At 35.3% G+C, this 17,490-nt stretch overlaps 1 protein-coding gene across 1 annotated transcript; it reads right to left on the bottom strand.

Moving 5' to 3' along the window:
• Positions 1 to 687: 687 nt before the first annotated feature.
• On the bottom strand, positions 688 to 5,602 carry LOC145577402 (E3 ubiquitin-protein ligase RMA1H1-like). Its single transcript, XM_081634820.1, has 2 exons — positions 5,431 to 5,602; positions 688 to 1,643 (listed from the first exon to the last, which is right to left on the bottom strand). The coding sequence occupies exon 2, from the start codon at positions 1,615 to 1,617 to the stop codon at positions 889 to 891; it is 729 nt and encodes a 242-aa protein (XP_081490946.1). The 5' UTR covers positions 1,618 to 1,643; positions 5,431 to 5,602; the 3' UTR covers positions 688 to 888.
• Positions 5,603 to 17,490: the final 11,888 nt, after the last annotated feature.

The raw sequence follows: 17,490 nt of genomic DNA, 5'->3' as shown, positions 1-17,490 counted from the left end.
TGTTAAGAACTAATTTCTGAGTTGGATAAACAATTAAAGGAGAGAAAGTAATGTCTGATGCGCCAAGCCTCTGTCTCATGTATAGCGCCTTGGCTTCTCAAACCCTTTGGGTCTCGAGTGCCTTACACTGTTTATGACCAAGTTCAGGCTTGTATAATACTTTGAGGAGAGAGAATGGAATACATACAAATTGTATGGATGGGAGGTTCAAGACTCGAGAAATATCTGTTCTCTCCTAGACCAACCGGAAGTCCAGGACAATAACCTTTCCAAAAATGGATGGAATAAATACAAGTTTATGACCAAGTAAGCTCAATATGTTTTCCAAAAATAGATCATCTCATTGTGCCAACACCATAACAGTAAAAACAGGGGAAGACAACAGAGAGAAAATGAAAGACAGTCAGAATTAAACTAATTACCTGCAATAGTCTGCATTGTGATGAGATTTGCTTAAGGACCTCGCGTGTATAGGCTCAATGTCTATTATGCTGCTTCGCATTGTTGAATCCTCTTCAGGTACCAGAGTACCAGACCATCACGGCTCACCTTTAATCACTGAGGTCAGGGGATCACACTCTGGAGGTCTTTCCAAAGGCTGTAGAAGGGCCGCAATGCAACTAATACAGTTGATTTAATTTAGTTGCAATGTTGTTCATACTATTTATTACAGTAGTATGTAACATCTTATAAGGAATAGCATATTTGATATTGCTGCATTGAACAAATGACCACAAAGTGAAACTTTGATATTTCTTACAGTAATCAACACTCTTAGTAATTTAGTATATGAAGCAATGTCGATGAATCATGTTGGCCAAATAACCTTTTTTCCGCTATATACAAAATGGTACAAATAATTATCTGCCTGCCTAAAAGTACATATAATCAGAAAAAAGCCAGGCAAAGTATGAAGCAACAGAGAAGGAAGATTGAAACCCTATTTAAGGACTTGTGAACTTGCATTTCTTGCCTTCTTAACCTTGGATTACTGCTCCTTACTACATTATATGAATTTGGAAAGGTATGCAAGCTCTGTGAGTCGCCAAACACCCTTGCATAGACCATCTCCCCGAACATACCATCAACAGCAGGTTGAAAGACATTTGCAATTCTATCATTCCTTTGGCTGAGTGATGAAGGGGAAGATATTGGTTCTTCAGACCCAAGATAGCCTGTAGCATAGGGTCGTTGATAAGGATTTCGGTATGGGAGAAGCTGGTGATTGGGGTGTTCAGCAGCATTTAGCAGTGCACGGGTCCCACAAGCTGGTGGTCTCGAAGGTATGCCCATATCCCGGGAACAGGCCTTAGCCTCTAGCTCAGGGTTGCTCAGGGATTGGCCTCGGCCATATAGAGGGATCACGGTTGTGTGAGAGATTTCGGCCTTGCAAACCGGGCATTGTGGATACTCATCTGATGAAAGAGAGGCACTCTGAACATGAAACCACTTGTAAATACAAGGCCAACAGTATAGGTGCCCACATAAGGTGACTACAGGCTCATTAGCAAAATCCAAGCAGATATTGCAGTCAAAAGAGCCATTGAGATTTTCGGCTTCTTTTGGTGCAGCTGGGATAGATTTCCATTTCTGATCATACCGCATTTCGACTTCCATAGATTAACAGTCTATAAGCTATATCCCTGAAGGAAATAACAGTGGCTACATGAGTTCAAATGACTATTTATTTATCATCAACGGAAAAAATAGTTTGCACATTCACAATTAGGAAAAAATGATAGAAATGTTACAATATTAGAAATAAACCACATGCATTAGCATATGGATATAACATGCTACAATCAATTATGCAGCAAAATTCGGATATATAATAACATCAAAGGGCCCATAGCACAGCTAGATCATGTTCAAGGAGGCTAAAAGCCTAATATAGCTCATCCAAAGAACCAAAGAAGATAAATTTAAAGTATCAGATATTTAATTATGTGTTTAAATATAGAACTAATTCCAGGGACCACTGTCCCAATCATGCTGGTGGATGGATAAGAATGAGTTTATTTAGCACTCCTCTCACGCTACAGATCCTAAAATTAGCAACTCCCACAAAAGACAACTGACATGAAATTCCAGCCTTCCTGGGGTTTTTAATTAACGGGATATGAATAACACGAAATTTTAGCTTCATTCTTTCATTAATCCACCCTTGAAATATTTCAAAAGAGACCTTATTCTAGGGATCACATTCTCAAATAATCCCAAGTAATGTCAAATTATAAAAGTCCATCTTATCTATGATTATATTTCAAGAAGCAACTTGCCTATGTTACCTCAAGTTTGTCCCGTGAAAAAATTAATGGAGAAAGGAGCTTATGAAACTTCAAAATAACCTTTCTTAGAAGGAAGAACAAAGCATCCCATTATAAACTACAACAACAACCCTATTACAAATGAAAGATATTCATGACAATAATAGAGAGCAAATGACATAAAGGTTGCACATTTCCAGACAAAGATCTTAAAATTATGTTAGTTTATTCTTTAGTAGAATCTAGCTTAGTTCTTCTTCAACCCTTTATGTACCCTCAAATCATGTGCCTACTGCCCAGCAATCAACAATCGAAAATGGAATACAACAACCCCTTTCCCTGAAGACATATGATATTCCCAGTAATCTGACTCATTGAATAAATTGTAGGGATAGTTCAAAGAACAAACAGGTAAGGACAGCCACCTCTATTGATGTCATGGTTTGTGCATAAATCTAATCAACATAATTGTAGTACAGTGAATATGGGCAAGGTGGTTTACCCCATACAGAATTTTTTGTTTTGTACGAGTGGTTGAGTAAACAAAAGAATTTGTTTAACCAAATGCCTACTAATGTCTCAAAACTACCACCAATCTAAGATTCCTAGTTGTACGGATATTTGCTAGGGTGAAGCATATTCTTTTTGTAATTAGAAGCCACATTACGGAGATGATTAACAAAACGGATTATAACTCTACGACAACAACTAGCTAGGCCACAAGTGACTAGGGAATTTCAAAACTTCACATTCAATGCTGGTACATGAACAATTGAACATCACTAGAAATATTCTAATTATTTGACAAAATTACCTCGGACCTCCAAATGAATTTTCTTAATCCCCCGTAGAAATTCAATACATCTAGCATTTTCATATATATGGACCAAAATAGATAGATGAACCCACTAATACACACTAACGGGGCGTTTGGTAGGAGGGATGGGATTAAGTGGGATAGAAAGGTAGGATAAGAAGGTGGAATTAATAGATGGGATAAGGATAAAATAGTGTATTCCATTGTTTGGATTGGGTTGGGATTAAATTGGAATAACTAATAAAAATACACGATTACCATTACTATCCTTTCTTCACTCTTTTTTTTTCTTTTTCTTTCATTAAGGGTAGAAATGCCTTTTACTCCTTAAATTTAATCCCCATCTCATATACTACCCCCCCTTAGTTATTAATTTGGAGGGATAACTCCCTTTCTTATCCCCATCCTAACCCCCCTCATAATCCCCATTCCTCTAAACAAACAAAAGACTTTTTAAATCCCTCTTCTTTTATCTTATTCCCCCTCTTTTATCCCTTTAAACAAACACCCCTTAAAATACAAATTATGTCAAGTCAATGTCCAAACTGATTAAAAAATAAATCAATTCATCACTCTAGAAAGACCAGTGTTGCTCTATGGTACAGAATGTTGGGCTTCTAAGAAAGAGCATATTAAAAAGATGGAGGTTACGGAAATGCGCATGTTAAGGTGGATGTGTGGAAACACTTTAAGAGATAGAATCAGAAATGAGGTTATTCGCAAGAAAGTAGGTGTGGCGGGCATTGTAGATAAATTAAGGGAAAATCGTCTGCGTTGGTTTGGACATGTAAGACGGAGACCCGAGGGTGCACCGGTGCGAAGAGTGGAAGAGTGGGACCATGGAGGGATTAAACGAGGAAGAGGGAGACCAAAGATGACTTGGTTGGAAGGAGTGAGGAAGGATATGAAGTGCATGGATGTACGTGAGGATGAAGTTTTGGATCGTAAGGGATGGAGGAGAAAGATTTATGTTGATGACTACACGGAATAATCAAATTTGGTTCATGTTAGCCGACCCCACTTTTGGGATTAAGGCTTTGATTGATTGATTGATTGATTGACTGACTCTAGAAAGATATAATATTTCTCTTAACCTTCTAGACGGTACATTAGACAGACGTAGCATTATTAATTAGAATTATCAATCTTAATTTGTTGGACTTGAGTTGTGACATAAAACTAATTAACCTTCTGAAGAAACGAATAGCCAGTTCTTTCATCTATTATCTAGTACCCTGCGGTTCGAAAATGACAGCATACCAAATACTAATAACATCACCTAGCTTAATCTCCAAATTATTCCATTACTCCATATATATAAATCCAAGTCAAAATCTCCAAAATTGATTTTGGCACACCTTGAACACAGTTTTCTATACTCTTATCACGTAGGGGTACGTCAAAATCAATTTTACGTTAAAATCAATTTCCTCCTTGAACGTTCTAGTTTAGTAAATCATAACACTCCGTCTTTCGTACCTCATCACATAACAGATAAACTAGCCGATTCCAGTATTCCAACTCCTTTTTCTCAGTTACTTACCAGATTACCGTACATTTTAAATAATTAAATAAGAAAATACCTCTTACATTGTCAGCTTTTTTTTATTTTTATTACTAGTATTTTTGTTCACATTATACATCCTCTCTGTTAATTACGTTTCTTTAGCACCGTTTTTTTTTTCTTTTTTCTTTTTTTTTTGAACAATTCTTTGATAAAAGAAACGTTAACAAGTATTGTTCAAAAAAAAAACGTTAACAAGTATTAACCTATCACAGTTTATCAACCCACAAATATAAGCACTAATAAATCTAATTATCATTTATTAAAAATTACTTCATACAAAAAGTTAATACTACTAAATGGCAAAAGCTAATCAACGGCCAAGATGTTGGATAAGGTAACTAAAAGTAAAAGTATTAAATTATAATGATGCGTGATCTTGGGCAAGCATTTCTAAATTAATATAGTACCACTACCACTTTAAGAAATATTTTGATCTAACGCTCCATTAGCAAGATCTTTACTAAAATATAAATTGAAATGATTCAAACAAATCTCACATGATATATCAGATTGTCACTGATAAAAGCGTCATACCCATAAGATTGGGTATTTCAATTAAATTCGCTCCAATTTTTTGTTAAAAATAAAATAAATTAAATTAAATTAAATAAATTCAAAATTAGAGTTAAGGCAATTAACAGGCACTCCATTACGATTAATTAAATTAGCAACCAAAAAAAAAAAAAGCCATGAATTCTAAAATTAGTACTAATTTAATGTCAAGCAAGGAAAAAAAAAGTAGAAACTAAAAGTAGGAGAGAGAAAGAGCGAAGAAATACCAGAAAAGAGCAGAGGAGAGCAGCAAATTGTACAATGAAGAGAAAGAAAGAGGGTAAAAAATGAAGAATGGAGGTAGGAAAAGTAGGAGAGAGAAAGGGGAAGATGTAGAGAATGTGAATAGGAGAGAGAAAAGAAGAAGGAGACGTTTAGAATTGAATGTAAGCTGGCAATTGTCGTTGTAACTTTGTAATTTGTGTGGGTTTTATCAATAGTGATTAGAGAGCAGCATTCAGCATTCAGCATTGAGCATGTAGATTTTTAAATTAGTATTAAGTGCGTATTTTAAGATTGTGGGGACTCAGGAGAAAGACGTGGCTACACGACTACACGCATCACGGTAAGGTCGGTAACACTTGTTTTCTGGGTAACAATTAAGAGCAAGATTAGGGCAGTCTCATTTTAAAATTTTAATCCATTGTCACATTAGCTTTTTAGATTAAGTTTAATTTTTTTTGTAATTTATAATTATGTTAAGACTCGATAAAATTTATCTCTTCAATCGCTCAGACTCATTTTTTACATGTAAATTAAATTATTAAAGTTTTTTTTAAAAAAAAATAAAAAATTAATTAAGTGTTAAATTGAGTCTGAAGTTGAGTCTTGAATTTTCAAGACTCCACTTCAGATTTATTAAGACCAAACTTTATAATGCTTAAAAATAATAAAGTCTCGTCTTAAAACCGCAAAATTAGAAAATGATGATGGCATCTAGAACCTTAAGACCTAGGGCTAATCTTGCTAACAAGTAATTATACCTCAACTAGTTTTAAGCCTCCACGTTGCTCTGAGTAGGAGTGTGTAAAAAACCGTAACCATTAATTGGTATAATTGACTCATTTTATAGGTTAATTCATCGTACCGTTAAAAAAATACAGTTACAGTTAACCAAACCGTTGAATATAGTGATTAACGATTACAGTTACACTTTTGAGTAAACGGTTAACCATTAAAGTTAATTTTATATATATATATATATATATATATATATATATATATATATATATATATATATATATATATATATATATATATATATTAAAAAACTTTTGTTTACGCCCGGTTTACACTAATAATAGTGTACATCGAGCAATATAAAAGTAACTTTTAGCTAATTTTAGGGTAACTTTTTGTCTTTTTTGGGTAAGGGCATGTTCTCATTGACTAAACTGAATTGAACTGAACTGAACTGAACTAATTAGAGCTTAACTAAACTGAACTGAGCTGAGATGAATATTTTATGAGAGAAGGAAATTAGAAGCTGAACTGAACTAAACTGATCTTATTAGAACTGAACTAAACTGAAAATAATATGATGAGAACAGGGCCTAACTTTAAACATAATACAATTTTTATATAAATAGACAACAAGAAAGGTTTTATAAAGGTAATTTAATTACATTCAATCACTAATAATTGATTTTTAGTCATTTAAAATATAATTCTTTACTAATAAAACGTAGATAATTTTTATTTTTATTGGGTTACTTTTATGCATATTTGGGTAACTTTTATTTATTTCAGGGGTAACTTTTGATCATTTTAAGCTATTTTTATAATGGATGTACAATAATTATTGTACATCCGATTTATTATTGTACATCCGATTTTTTTTTTTAAAGTTTGTCATATATTTCCTCCGTTTTTATTTACTTGACCCATAGCCTTTGGCACATAAGGAGAAGAGAGAGAAATAGTATTTGGTGCACATGGTTCACCTTATTACCCTCAAAAGTTATCCCCCACATGCACTTTATGAAGTTATTTAGATAATTTGTTTACCAAAAGCTTACCAATTATAGTGTGGATCAAGTAATATGACATTTTTCTTTTAGGAATGTTAGTCATGTAAATAGAAACGGAGGAAGTATATATTATATAATATTCTATATTTTTTTAGGAAATAATATATAATTATGTAAGTTAACTTTAAAAGCATCTTTATTAATTTGTAATCAACTAACTAGAACTTATTATTGTTTATATCAAAATTTGTATTAGAGTTGAAACTCTTAAAAGGGCAAAAAAGTATTGATTTATAATTTTTTATTGGTTAGTGGTTAACCATTTGGTTAACTAATAACCACACCGCTAAGAAATGGTTAACCACTGCGGATAACCATTCTTTAACGGTAAGTTTACGATTCGTGTTTTTAATAAAGCGGTCTAACGGTTAACTTTACCGTTAAGGCTTAACGGTACGGTTAACCTAATGTGAACAGCCCTAGCTCCGGGTGTTACATTGATTATTTTTATAATTTTTTTTGAACTTGAAAGAATTTTTTTTTTTATTATTATTGTCAGTAAATTATAATAATACAATGACAATAATATTTTCTTTTATTACTAATATATATTTATATATTTATGTTTATAGATAGAACATGATTACTTGCCACCTTAGATGGTAATAACTATAAGTTGGTCTTCATTCAATGAGGTCTTGTACACAAATTGTATGTATTTTTTGTTACCCATGACATGAAACATAAATATGCTAGAGATACAGGTGGTATATTGAATGATGATGTGTCATTATGCTGATGCAAGATTGAGATACACGTGGCACATTGACATTTTTAGAAATGCTTTTTAAAAGATAAGTATAGATTCCTACGATTTTGGTTTTATAGTAATAATAACTGGTTAATTAAATAATATGACTACTTTGAAAGTGAGAGGACAGGGAATGAGCAAAACTCGGTTAATATCCTATATTAACAAAATATTTTTTATATCACTCATTTTTGTCTTTCCTCCCCTTCTATGACCACTATTTCCTTCTCTCTGCTCCCTTCCCATGGCCTTGCCGATCATTCGACCATCATCGCGATTGTAAACTGGCCGGTCAAACAAAAGACACCCTATTAGGACATATGTAAAGTGTGTCATACTAAAGGGAAAAGGTGGCGCTTGCAGAGGTACGACAGTCGTCTAGCAGTACTAATGATTGTGTAGTGATAGAGTTGATCTTATGTAGCTCGACCCAATTTTGGGCGGGTTTTGGGTAACTTTTTTGCAGCCCGAAATCGGGTTGGCCCCGGGCCAGCCTGGCCTGATTTTCCAACAAAAATGGGCAGACTTGGAAAAGCACTTTAATGCACTTTTAGGTGATTTTTTGGGCCCAACCCAAAAAGCCCACACGACCCGGCCATTACGGGTTTGGGCCCAAACTTTGGCCCGACCGATAAATGGATTGAAATTTTAGGCCTTGGCCTGGCCCAAACATGCCCCATCCCCGCCCAATGATCACCTCTATGCAGTGGTCAATTGGTGGTAGTAGTGGTTGGATGATGGTGTTGGTGGTCGTGTAATTGTCATGCGGTAGTTAGAAGGTGGTCTCGGTGGTGGTTAAGTGGGAGTAGAGGAGAGAGAAAGGAAGTTATTGCTTAAGAATTTACCTAAAAAAAAAACATTGAAGTCAATGAACTTTTTCATTATCTGTTTTTTCACAAAGTATTGGGTGCGGCAATGTTTCGTGCGTCAATACCTTCTCTTTCCTAAACAAAATCTTTTCCCCATCATTTTTTCATCATATCTTCCTTTGTCTCCACCAAACATCATCCATCAATGGTAGCTACAACTACAACAAATTTTTCTATCTCCTCCTCATCTAAGCAATATATCATCGTCATCTTCTTGCGATGAGAACAAGTTTCCACCCGATGACAAGATGGTGGTGGTTACGGCGAAGAAGAGAAGCGAGGTCATTCATGGTGAAAGAGATAGAAAGTTTAAGAGAATTGAAGAGGGTGGAGAGGAGAGAAAAAATAAAGATTGTTGATAATATTTGTCCATGATTTATGCTTGAATTGTTTTGATAATTGCTTGAGATTCTCGAATTTATCTAAAAATGCCCAAAAAATCAAATTTGGGCTTTCTTATGTTATGTATAATTGTTAAAATTGATTGTCTCATAATATTGTGTGTTGAATTGTGAGCCTTTTGATAATAGATGCATGTATTTTGGTTGAGAAATGAGCTAGTTATGTTATATTCATGACCTTTAGTACGAGCTGTTTAATGGAGGTTCCCCCATTGTTATACATATCATTAAACAAATTATACATATCCTCAAACAAGTTATACATATTCTCCATCAAATAATTTATATCCTCCAATAATTTATACATATCCTCTACTAGCTGGATGATATCCTCTATTGGCTATATGATATCATTTATGATTGTGTCTATGATATCCTTTATTGACTAGATAATATCCTCTATTGGTATATGACATCCTTAGAGAATATCATTCAGCCAATAGAGGATATCGCATCCTATCAATAGAGGATATCAAAAATTCTCAAGACTGACGAAACATTTGATCAGTCCTAGTCCGAACTAACGCAATAACTTCTCTTGTTTTTTTCATGTCAAAGTATAAAGAAAATCTTTCAAATGTGCAAAATCACATTATTGAAGACTTTTTTTTTTTTTTTTTTTTTTTTTGAAAAATGATTGAAGACTATATGTAGTCAGTTTACCCAGTTAAACTTGCAAAACTTGTGAATTTCCTGTTAACTTTATGTGATATTCGAAATTCTTATACCAGTACTAAAATGGACCACGTTATCTAGTTATTACGAGTATTAAAAACTACTAATCAATTATTCTCACTTAATTATCTAATATTATGAATTGGTCTTTAGTCTTTATTTCAAGCACTAATGTTAAATCAATACAATCTTCCCATCAATCTTGCTTAATTGCCACACAATTAAGCAAAACAACGTATAATCTAAAAATAGATTGTAAAGGAATAAACACTACATCAGTACTAATTTAAATTACTTCTACTCCTCTGTAATGTAATCCGTTAAGGCATTATTAATATTTTAAACTAAAACTTAATTAATTATTAATTAAGCTATTAGTCAACCATTGACTTCATCTATACAATAACGGATCACCCAAGTGAACATGATTAATAGACATACACCAATAACTTAGCAAATGGCTAAAAATCCACACGCCTCAACTAATGCAGGTCGGTTTGTCATATTACGTATTATTATTATTCCAATATTACTTAACTTTTGTACAGTACCTTTTTTTTACGTTATCATCAGCCTACGTACTGCATTACTGCAGAATTAAACACAAAAAATAATTAGTTGCTTAGACGTCTTTTATTCATTATATTATTAATTCAGTGTTTACAAATTATTATTTTAATCAATTGAGTGTACGTGGGTTGAACGTTTTCAGTCTCTTGACAGATGCATTAACTATTAGCAAGTAAATCGACTCATTCAAGATCTTATTTCTTTGTGTACCTGATGGATTTTTGTACGGATCAGAGTAGATTAGAACCATTGTGAATCAAGTGATAGAGGTGCTAAAAACTAATTTGACTAATCCGATCTGAAATTAATCTGAATAAAATAATATAGATTCGATCCTATTTTACCAAAATCGAACCAATTACTTGAATTTACACCTCTAATTGTGATGATATGGGGATAAAAGCACAATATTATATGACCACAAATTAAAGTAGATATGAAATGGTGCGTTATTTTATGTGTCGTATCTACTGTTTAGGTCATACCTTAGCTTTAGGGAAAAGCATAACAAAAAAACATACTAAAATGAATGAAAGTTCATTTAGACACACAGGGACTACACGTCTGCACAACACAATGGTATGGGAAAATTGTATTATGTATCCCGGGTGTACCATACACCTAGGATCATTTACTCATTTAATCAACAAATGAGCAAAATAATATTGCAACAATCACCGTCACAATGCCATCATCTTGGGGAACTCCGGAAGAACTCTTACTAGCCTGCACCGTTCAACGTCACGGCATCAACGCTTGGGACTCCGTTTCCAGAGAACTCCAAAATCGCTCCTCTTTCTCTCACTTCACTCCTCTAATCTATTAGCAGAAATACCGCGACCTTAAACACTACTTTACCTTCGACGTTGCCGGCAAAATTTTCGGTGATGATGCCGATTTGTGGCTTGAGGAGTTGTGCCGCCTCCGCGTTGCCAAGCCAATTACGATCTTTGTTTGACTTAATTTCTAAATTTAGGAATTATTTTGATTTATATGTATTTGAGAAATTCATCATCAATTATGCTCTTCAAATTTGTTGAACAGTTTTTGTTTTCATCATCAATTGATCTTGTTGAACGATTTTTGTTTTCAATTTTTGCAATTTGAAGATTATGAATTAAATCGTGAAAGCGGTTTGAATTATATTGCAGGGCTCGTACAGCAGGAAGAAGTTTTCTAGAAGCAGCGGTCTAGAGTTTTGTGGTTGACCAAGGGAGAAAAAAATACTAAAATTTTCCACCAACGTGCTTCCAGTAGAAAGCGTCGGAATTCGATCCGTAGACTTCGGGATGATGATGACGATGTTCATTCTGGTGATGAGGAGATTGGGAAAGTGGCAGTATCCTATTTCCATCATTTATTCACTTCTTCAAATCCGTCTATGATAGAGCATGCCCTGCAATCTTTCCAAGAACGAGTTACCGGAGCTATGAATTTAACGTTGCAAGCTGAGTATACAGTGGATGAGATTACAACAGCTTTAAACCAGATGCATCCCATTAAAGCCCCTGAGCAAGATGGTATGTGTCCTTTATTTTTTCAATCGTACTGGCATATTGTTGGTCCCTCTGTGTCAAATTGTGTACTTGCTATTTTGCGTGGTGCTCCGATTCCTCGTTTTTTGAATCGTACATACATTACTCTTACTCCAAAGAAGAATAATAATGCTGATCGTATGGCTGATTTTCGTCCTATTGTGTTGTGTAATGTGGTTTATAAATTGGTTTCAAAAGTGCTTGCAAATCGGCTTAAAGTTTTCCTTGACAAGATTATTTCTGTAAATCAGAGTGCTTTCACTCCTGGTAGATTGATTTCAGATAATATTCTTGTGGCTTTTGAGTTATTCCATTATGAGAAAAATTTGCCGAATAAGGGTGGTTGTATGGCTTTGAAACTGGATATGTCTAAGGCGTATGATAAGATTAAATGGAATTTTCTTGAGGCTCTTCTGCAAAAATTTGGCTTTGATCAGAGTTGGTGTGAGAGGGTGATGGACTGTGTTAGGTCCGTGTCTTTAAATGTGCTAATAAATGGTCGACCAATGGATGAGTTTTCACCGGGAAGAGGTATTAGGCAGGGGGATTCGATTTCTCCGTATCTTTTTACTACCTCCGTTTCATATTATTTGCAACTTTGGGGTATTATTTGTGAGAGATAAAATATTACAAAGTTACAAATAATATGAAACGGAGGTAGTATATTGTGTGCCTGAGGTTTTTTCTCAACTCCTTAGGGATGCTGAGGAACGGGGGTCTCTTCGGGGTGTTCGTATTGCTCAGACGACACCTTCTATTTCCCATTTGTTGTTTGCAGACGACTATATTATTTTCTCTAGAGCAGCGGTGGGAGATGCAAAAGAGATTCAGAGTGTTCTTACTACTTATGAGTTGGCATCGAGTCAAAAAATTAATTTTGATAAGACGATTGTTTCTTTCATTAAAGGGGTGGTAGGAACTCTGAGATCGGAGTTAGCTAGTAAGTTGGGTGTTCGAATTGTTGATATTCATGATCGATACCTTGGGCTTCCTACGGTTGTTGGAAGATCTAAGAAGGTGATTACGAGAAGGGTGAAAGAAAAGTTGTGGAAAAAGCTTCAAGGGTGGAAGGGGGTGGTGCTATCTAAGGCGAGTAAGGAGGTTATGATAAAGGCAGTGACCCAATCTCTCCCTACCTACGCGATGAGTGTATTTAAGTTTCCATCTTCTTTTTATGATGAATTGCGATCTCTTGTTGCTCAATTTTTGGTGGGGTCAGAAACAAGGTGAACGGAAAATTCACTAGCTAGCTTGGTAGAAGTTGTGTAAGAGGAAGAGTGAAGGGGGCTTGGGATTCCGTGACTTTAAATTGTTCAATTGGGCTCTGTTGGGTAAGAAAGCTTGGAAATTATTGACGAAGTCGTGTAGTATTGTAGAGCATGTGCTTAAATCTCGTTACTATTCCAATTCCTCTTTTATGCAGGCTGATTTGGGGGTTAACCCAAGTTATACGTGGAGGGGAATTGCGGAAGCTAGATGGGTGATTCGACAAGGTGCTAGATGGAGAGTGGGAAATGGTGAGTCAATTCGTGTGTGGTCTGATCCATGGGTACCTCATACTCAAACACATATGATCCTTTCACCTCGAGGGAATGCTGACTGTAATTTGAGGGTGAGTGAGCTGTTGGTTCAGGATTCAGCTAACTGGGATTTTGCAAAGCTGCAGCAATACTTTTTGCCTTTTGAGTGTGATAAAAATTAGCAGCATTCCGCTAAGCTCTCGTCTACCATGTGATCGCATATGCTGGGACCTAGAGAAAAATGGTGAGTACTCAGTCCTATCGAGTTATGTTTGAGGACGACAGGAAACAGGGTCAGGAAGCTGCTTCTTCTTCTTGTACTATCTGGAATCTCATTTGGCATTTACATGTTCTGCCACGTGTTAAGATCTTTGCATGGAGGGCCTGTCAGAATGTGCTCCCTACCTGTCATAACATTCATTATCGGATTCGAGACTATGATCCTAATTGTTGTATTTGTCAGCGAGATTTTGAGACTACTCTTCATGCCCTTAGAGATTACAAGCTTGCAAAGGAAATCTGGAACAAAAGTCACCATGCCTATGCTGCTTGTTAAGACTGAGTAGTATCATTGACTGGTGGGAGAGTATTTTTGTAGAGTTTGATAATGATGATGCTGCTTGCATTATTATTCTTTGTTGGACCATTTGGGGAGCCCGTAACTCTAGGATTATGAAAGGTAAATCCTATGAACCTGAGGACACGGTGAAGTTTGCTATGAAGATCTGCCAGGAAGTTTGTGAAGAAAGTAGTAAGCTGGAACTTAAGCCTGGAAGAACTACTTCTGTGTGCCATCATGCGACATGGTCTACTCCTGTTCGTGGATGGCATAAGGTCAAGGGGAGTTAGGTTCTGGGCTCGGGGCAGTAGTCAGAAATAGCAGTGGGGTGGTGTGTGCGTGTTCTTCTGTTAAGGTTCCTGATAAATGGTCATCTGAGGTGGCAGAGGCGAAAACGGTGCTCTATGGATTGCAACTTGCTAGAGAGATGGGTGTTCATCAGCTTGTATTGGAAAGTGACTACCTTCTTGTGATCCAAGCTCTACGTAGCAAGTTGACTTGTTCTAGTTCCTGTAGACGCCCATTTGTGTCTCCCCAAAACCAAACCCAGTGATGAATGCCTTTCACGTTGTGTTATTATCGAATTAGGTGAAAGTGGTTTGAAAAGTCAAGTGTTGCGGTTTAGTTTTAATTAAATTCTTTTCTCTCTGTTTTTGAAAATGACTTTGTTTATTTGAAAATAGCCGAACCAGTTTAGTTTGGTCCATAATTAAGGTCCAATAATAGTGTAGAAGGATGGGGCTCGAAGAGACCTTTCCAATGATATATTATAAGATCAATTCCGATGAATATTGAGGAAGTTATGGCCAAAATACTAAACTGGGCCTGGTTAGTTATTTAAATACGGCCCAATGATCTAGAGGAGGGCCCAATATTAATTATTATTCCTAAAATTATTAGGATTAATTATAGTTTTCTAGAAGTTTCTAGAAAGTTCTTTTTAATTCTAATATTATTAGATTTAATAATTAATTATCTTTAATAGATTTTTATTTGGAATAAAATATCGTTTTGTTATCTTAAAAATATATATTTTATCTTCTGTACGGATTTCGTAGATCAAGTTGATTAAAGATCGGATTCCGCGTGAAGGAAAATGCGCTAATACAGGTTGTCGCCAAACGACAAATCTGTCGCCGCGCGACAGACCCTGTCGCGTCGCGACAGAGTTGATTCCTGGCGACAGCGTGGAGTTTTATTCCTTATCAAATTCTATGATTTTTCTGGACTATTTTCATTATAAATAGCGTCCGAATCCCTGTTTTCAGAAATCATTCACAATCATCAATTCTTCTTTAATTTTTATTTTCTTTCTCTCTTTTTCTAAACTAGCTTTTCAAAATACAATATTCCGCATTCACAAGACTTAGAGTCTCTTAGCCAAGTTCGAAGCTGCCTTCGCCCTAGACGTGAAAGGTTGATAATTTATGAGGGTTTGGTCCAAATCTAGTCTAAACTTTATTTAATTTGATTTTAATTCTTTAATTCTTTAATTAATGTTTATTATTTTCATTGAAGTTTACTAACTTGTGTATTTTGTTATTAGAAAGAGGTACGAGGCTTCAAAGTAAGTAGATTAGCTTACTCCCTATTTTATTCACAATGTAGAAAGCATGTTTATTATTGATTAATTCCTAGTATCATGTTAGGATGTTATTTAATGCTTTCTAGTATCATGTTTAGGTTGCCTTTTATTATTTCTAATATTATGTTATCATGTTAGTGCCATGTTAGGTTTAAAGCTTTGATCTTTTTTGTTTAGTGACATGCTAGGGTTTGTTATTAATCTTGTTGATATCATGCCTAGGATCTTGCTATTATTATTAAGCTTTATTATGCCTTATCATGATGGTTATGATCATGTTTATTGTTTATTATTATGTTGCTTGATATATTTTATTGTTATTGCTTGATCACACTTTTTATGCAGGTTTAAAGGGAATTTGTACTTGAAATCACGCTTAATAAGATAATTATTAATTTGGTTTAGGCTAATGTGGTTTTAACTCAAGTGATCGCCAATAATAGTATTATTTGTGCATTAATATTCAACCAACATAGATAAACAGGGTAGGTTTAATATAATGTTTGTATGTTATTCGAAAAGCGCACATGAATACGAGCAGAACAAAGTAGAGGCCTATTTTATAGGGCGGGTCCTTTCTTTTGTAGATTGGATTCGTACCCTCATCCCCGAACCCTGTTTGGTTCAAGACCTTATGGAGTAGTTGATGGTCCTTTTGGATTGTCTTTTGGGTTTACAAGTTCCTAAAACTTGTTGGCGACTCTTTTTGCTCTTTGTCTTTCCCTTTGGAACGCCACCGTACTTTAGTGTATGATCACAGTGGGGTTCAATTTTGGGGTTATCGTAATGCTTGAAATATTCCCTACAGTTTTTGGCGACTCCACTGGGGAGGATTTCTATTTATATTCCTAAAATTTATTTAATTTTGGCAATTATTTAGAATGAGCGGATGAGACTCGAAAAATTCTAAGTATTTCATGTGCGTAATTTGATTAACATTATTGTCATATGCATTAAAAGGTCCTCATAGGAGCACCCCATGAGTCAATCCATAGGAATTTTACACGTAGGAAATTTGAGAAATATCTTTCATGACTAGAATCGAAAAGATGATGCGAAATCTGGAAAATTCGAAGAACACAGAAACTTGCCAAGGCATGTAGGAACTAGCGTCTAGAAAACAGGGCTTGTCGCCCGTAAAAAGTTTCTGTCGCCTGGCGACAGAGGCTTTTTTGCGGCGACAGTCCCTGTAGTCTGGCGCCAAGTTCTTCCAATACCGAGCCAGGGGTCTGCCTTCTTGCTTTGACTATTTCTAGCATTGTTGGCTTGATTTTTCTTATTGATTGAGTCCTTTTCTCACTTTTCTGAACCCATATGTGTTCTACATATGGAAATAACCCTCTGGGGGTTCCTGCTTCACCTGCCCAATGGAATATCCCACTATCATGTGCAAAGTTCAGATTTGGGTACGTGCAAAGTTTGTGAATCCACCAAACCATGGAGTCGAGTTCGATTTCATCACGAACTCGCGGAATCCTGTCCATTCGCTCCAACCCTCCCGGTAGGCTTGTGTGCAATGCATATGGATTCTTAACCATGGACCTTTTTGACTTAACCCATATCCTCGAACTTTAGAGAACTAGAGTCATGGTTAGGTTGCAAACTCATCTTGTGACTATGTGAACTACTTGTGCACCCTTGCTTGTATATTTTATATATGTGTTAACCGTTTGTTTGACTTGTGTTCAAAACTAAATAAATTGACTAATGACTAAAAGGATTTTGTCTAATTAATTAATTAATTTTGAATTAATTAAAGGCTAATAAATTAATCAATTCGACTTAGTACGAC

Source organism: Chenopodium album, chromosome 14 (assembly GCF_948465745.1).
Source record: "Chenopodium album chromosome 14, dcCheAlbu1.1, whole genome shotgun sequence".
NCBI lineage: Eukaryota > Viridiplantae > Streptophyta > Magnoliopsida > Caryophyllales > Amaranthaceae > Chenopodium > Chenopodium album.
This window is presented reverse-complemented; position numbering and strand designations above follow the sequence as displayed.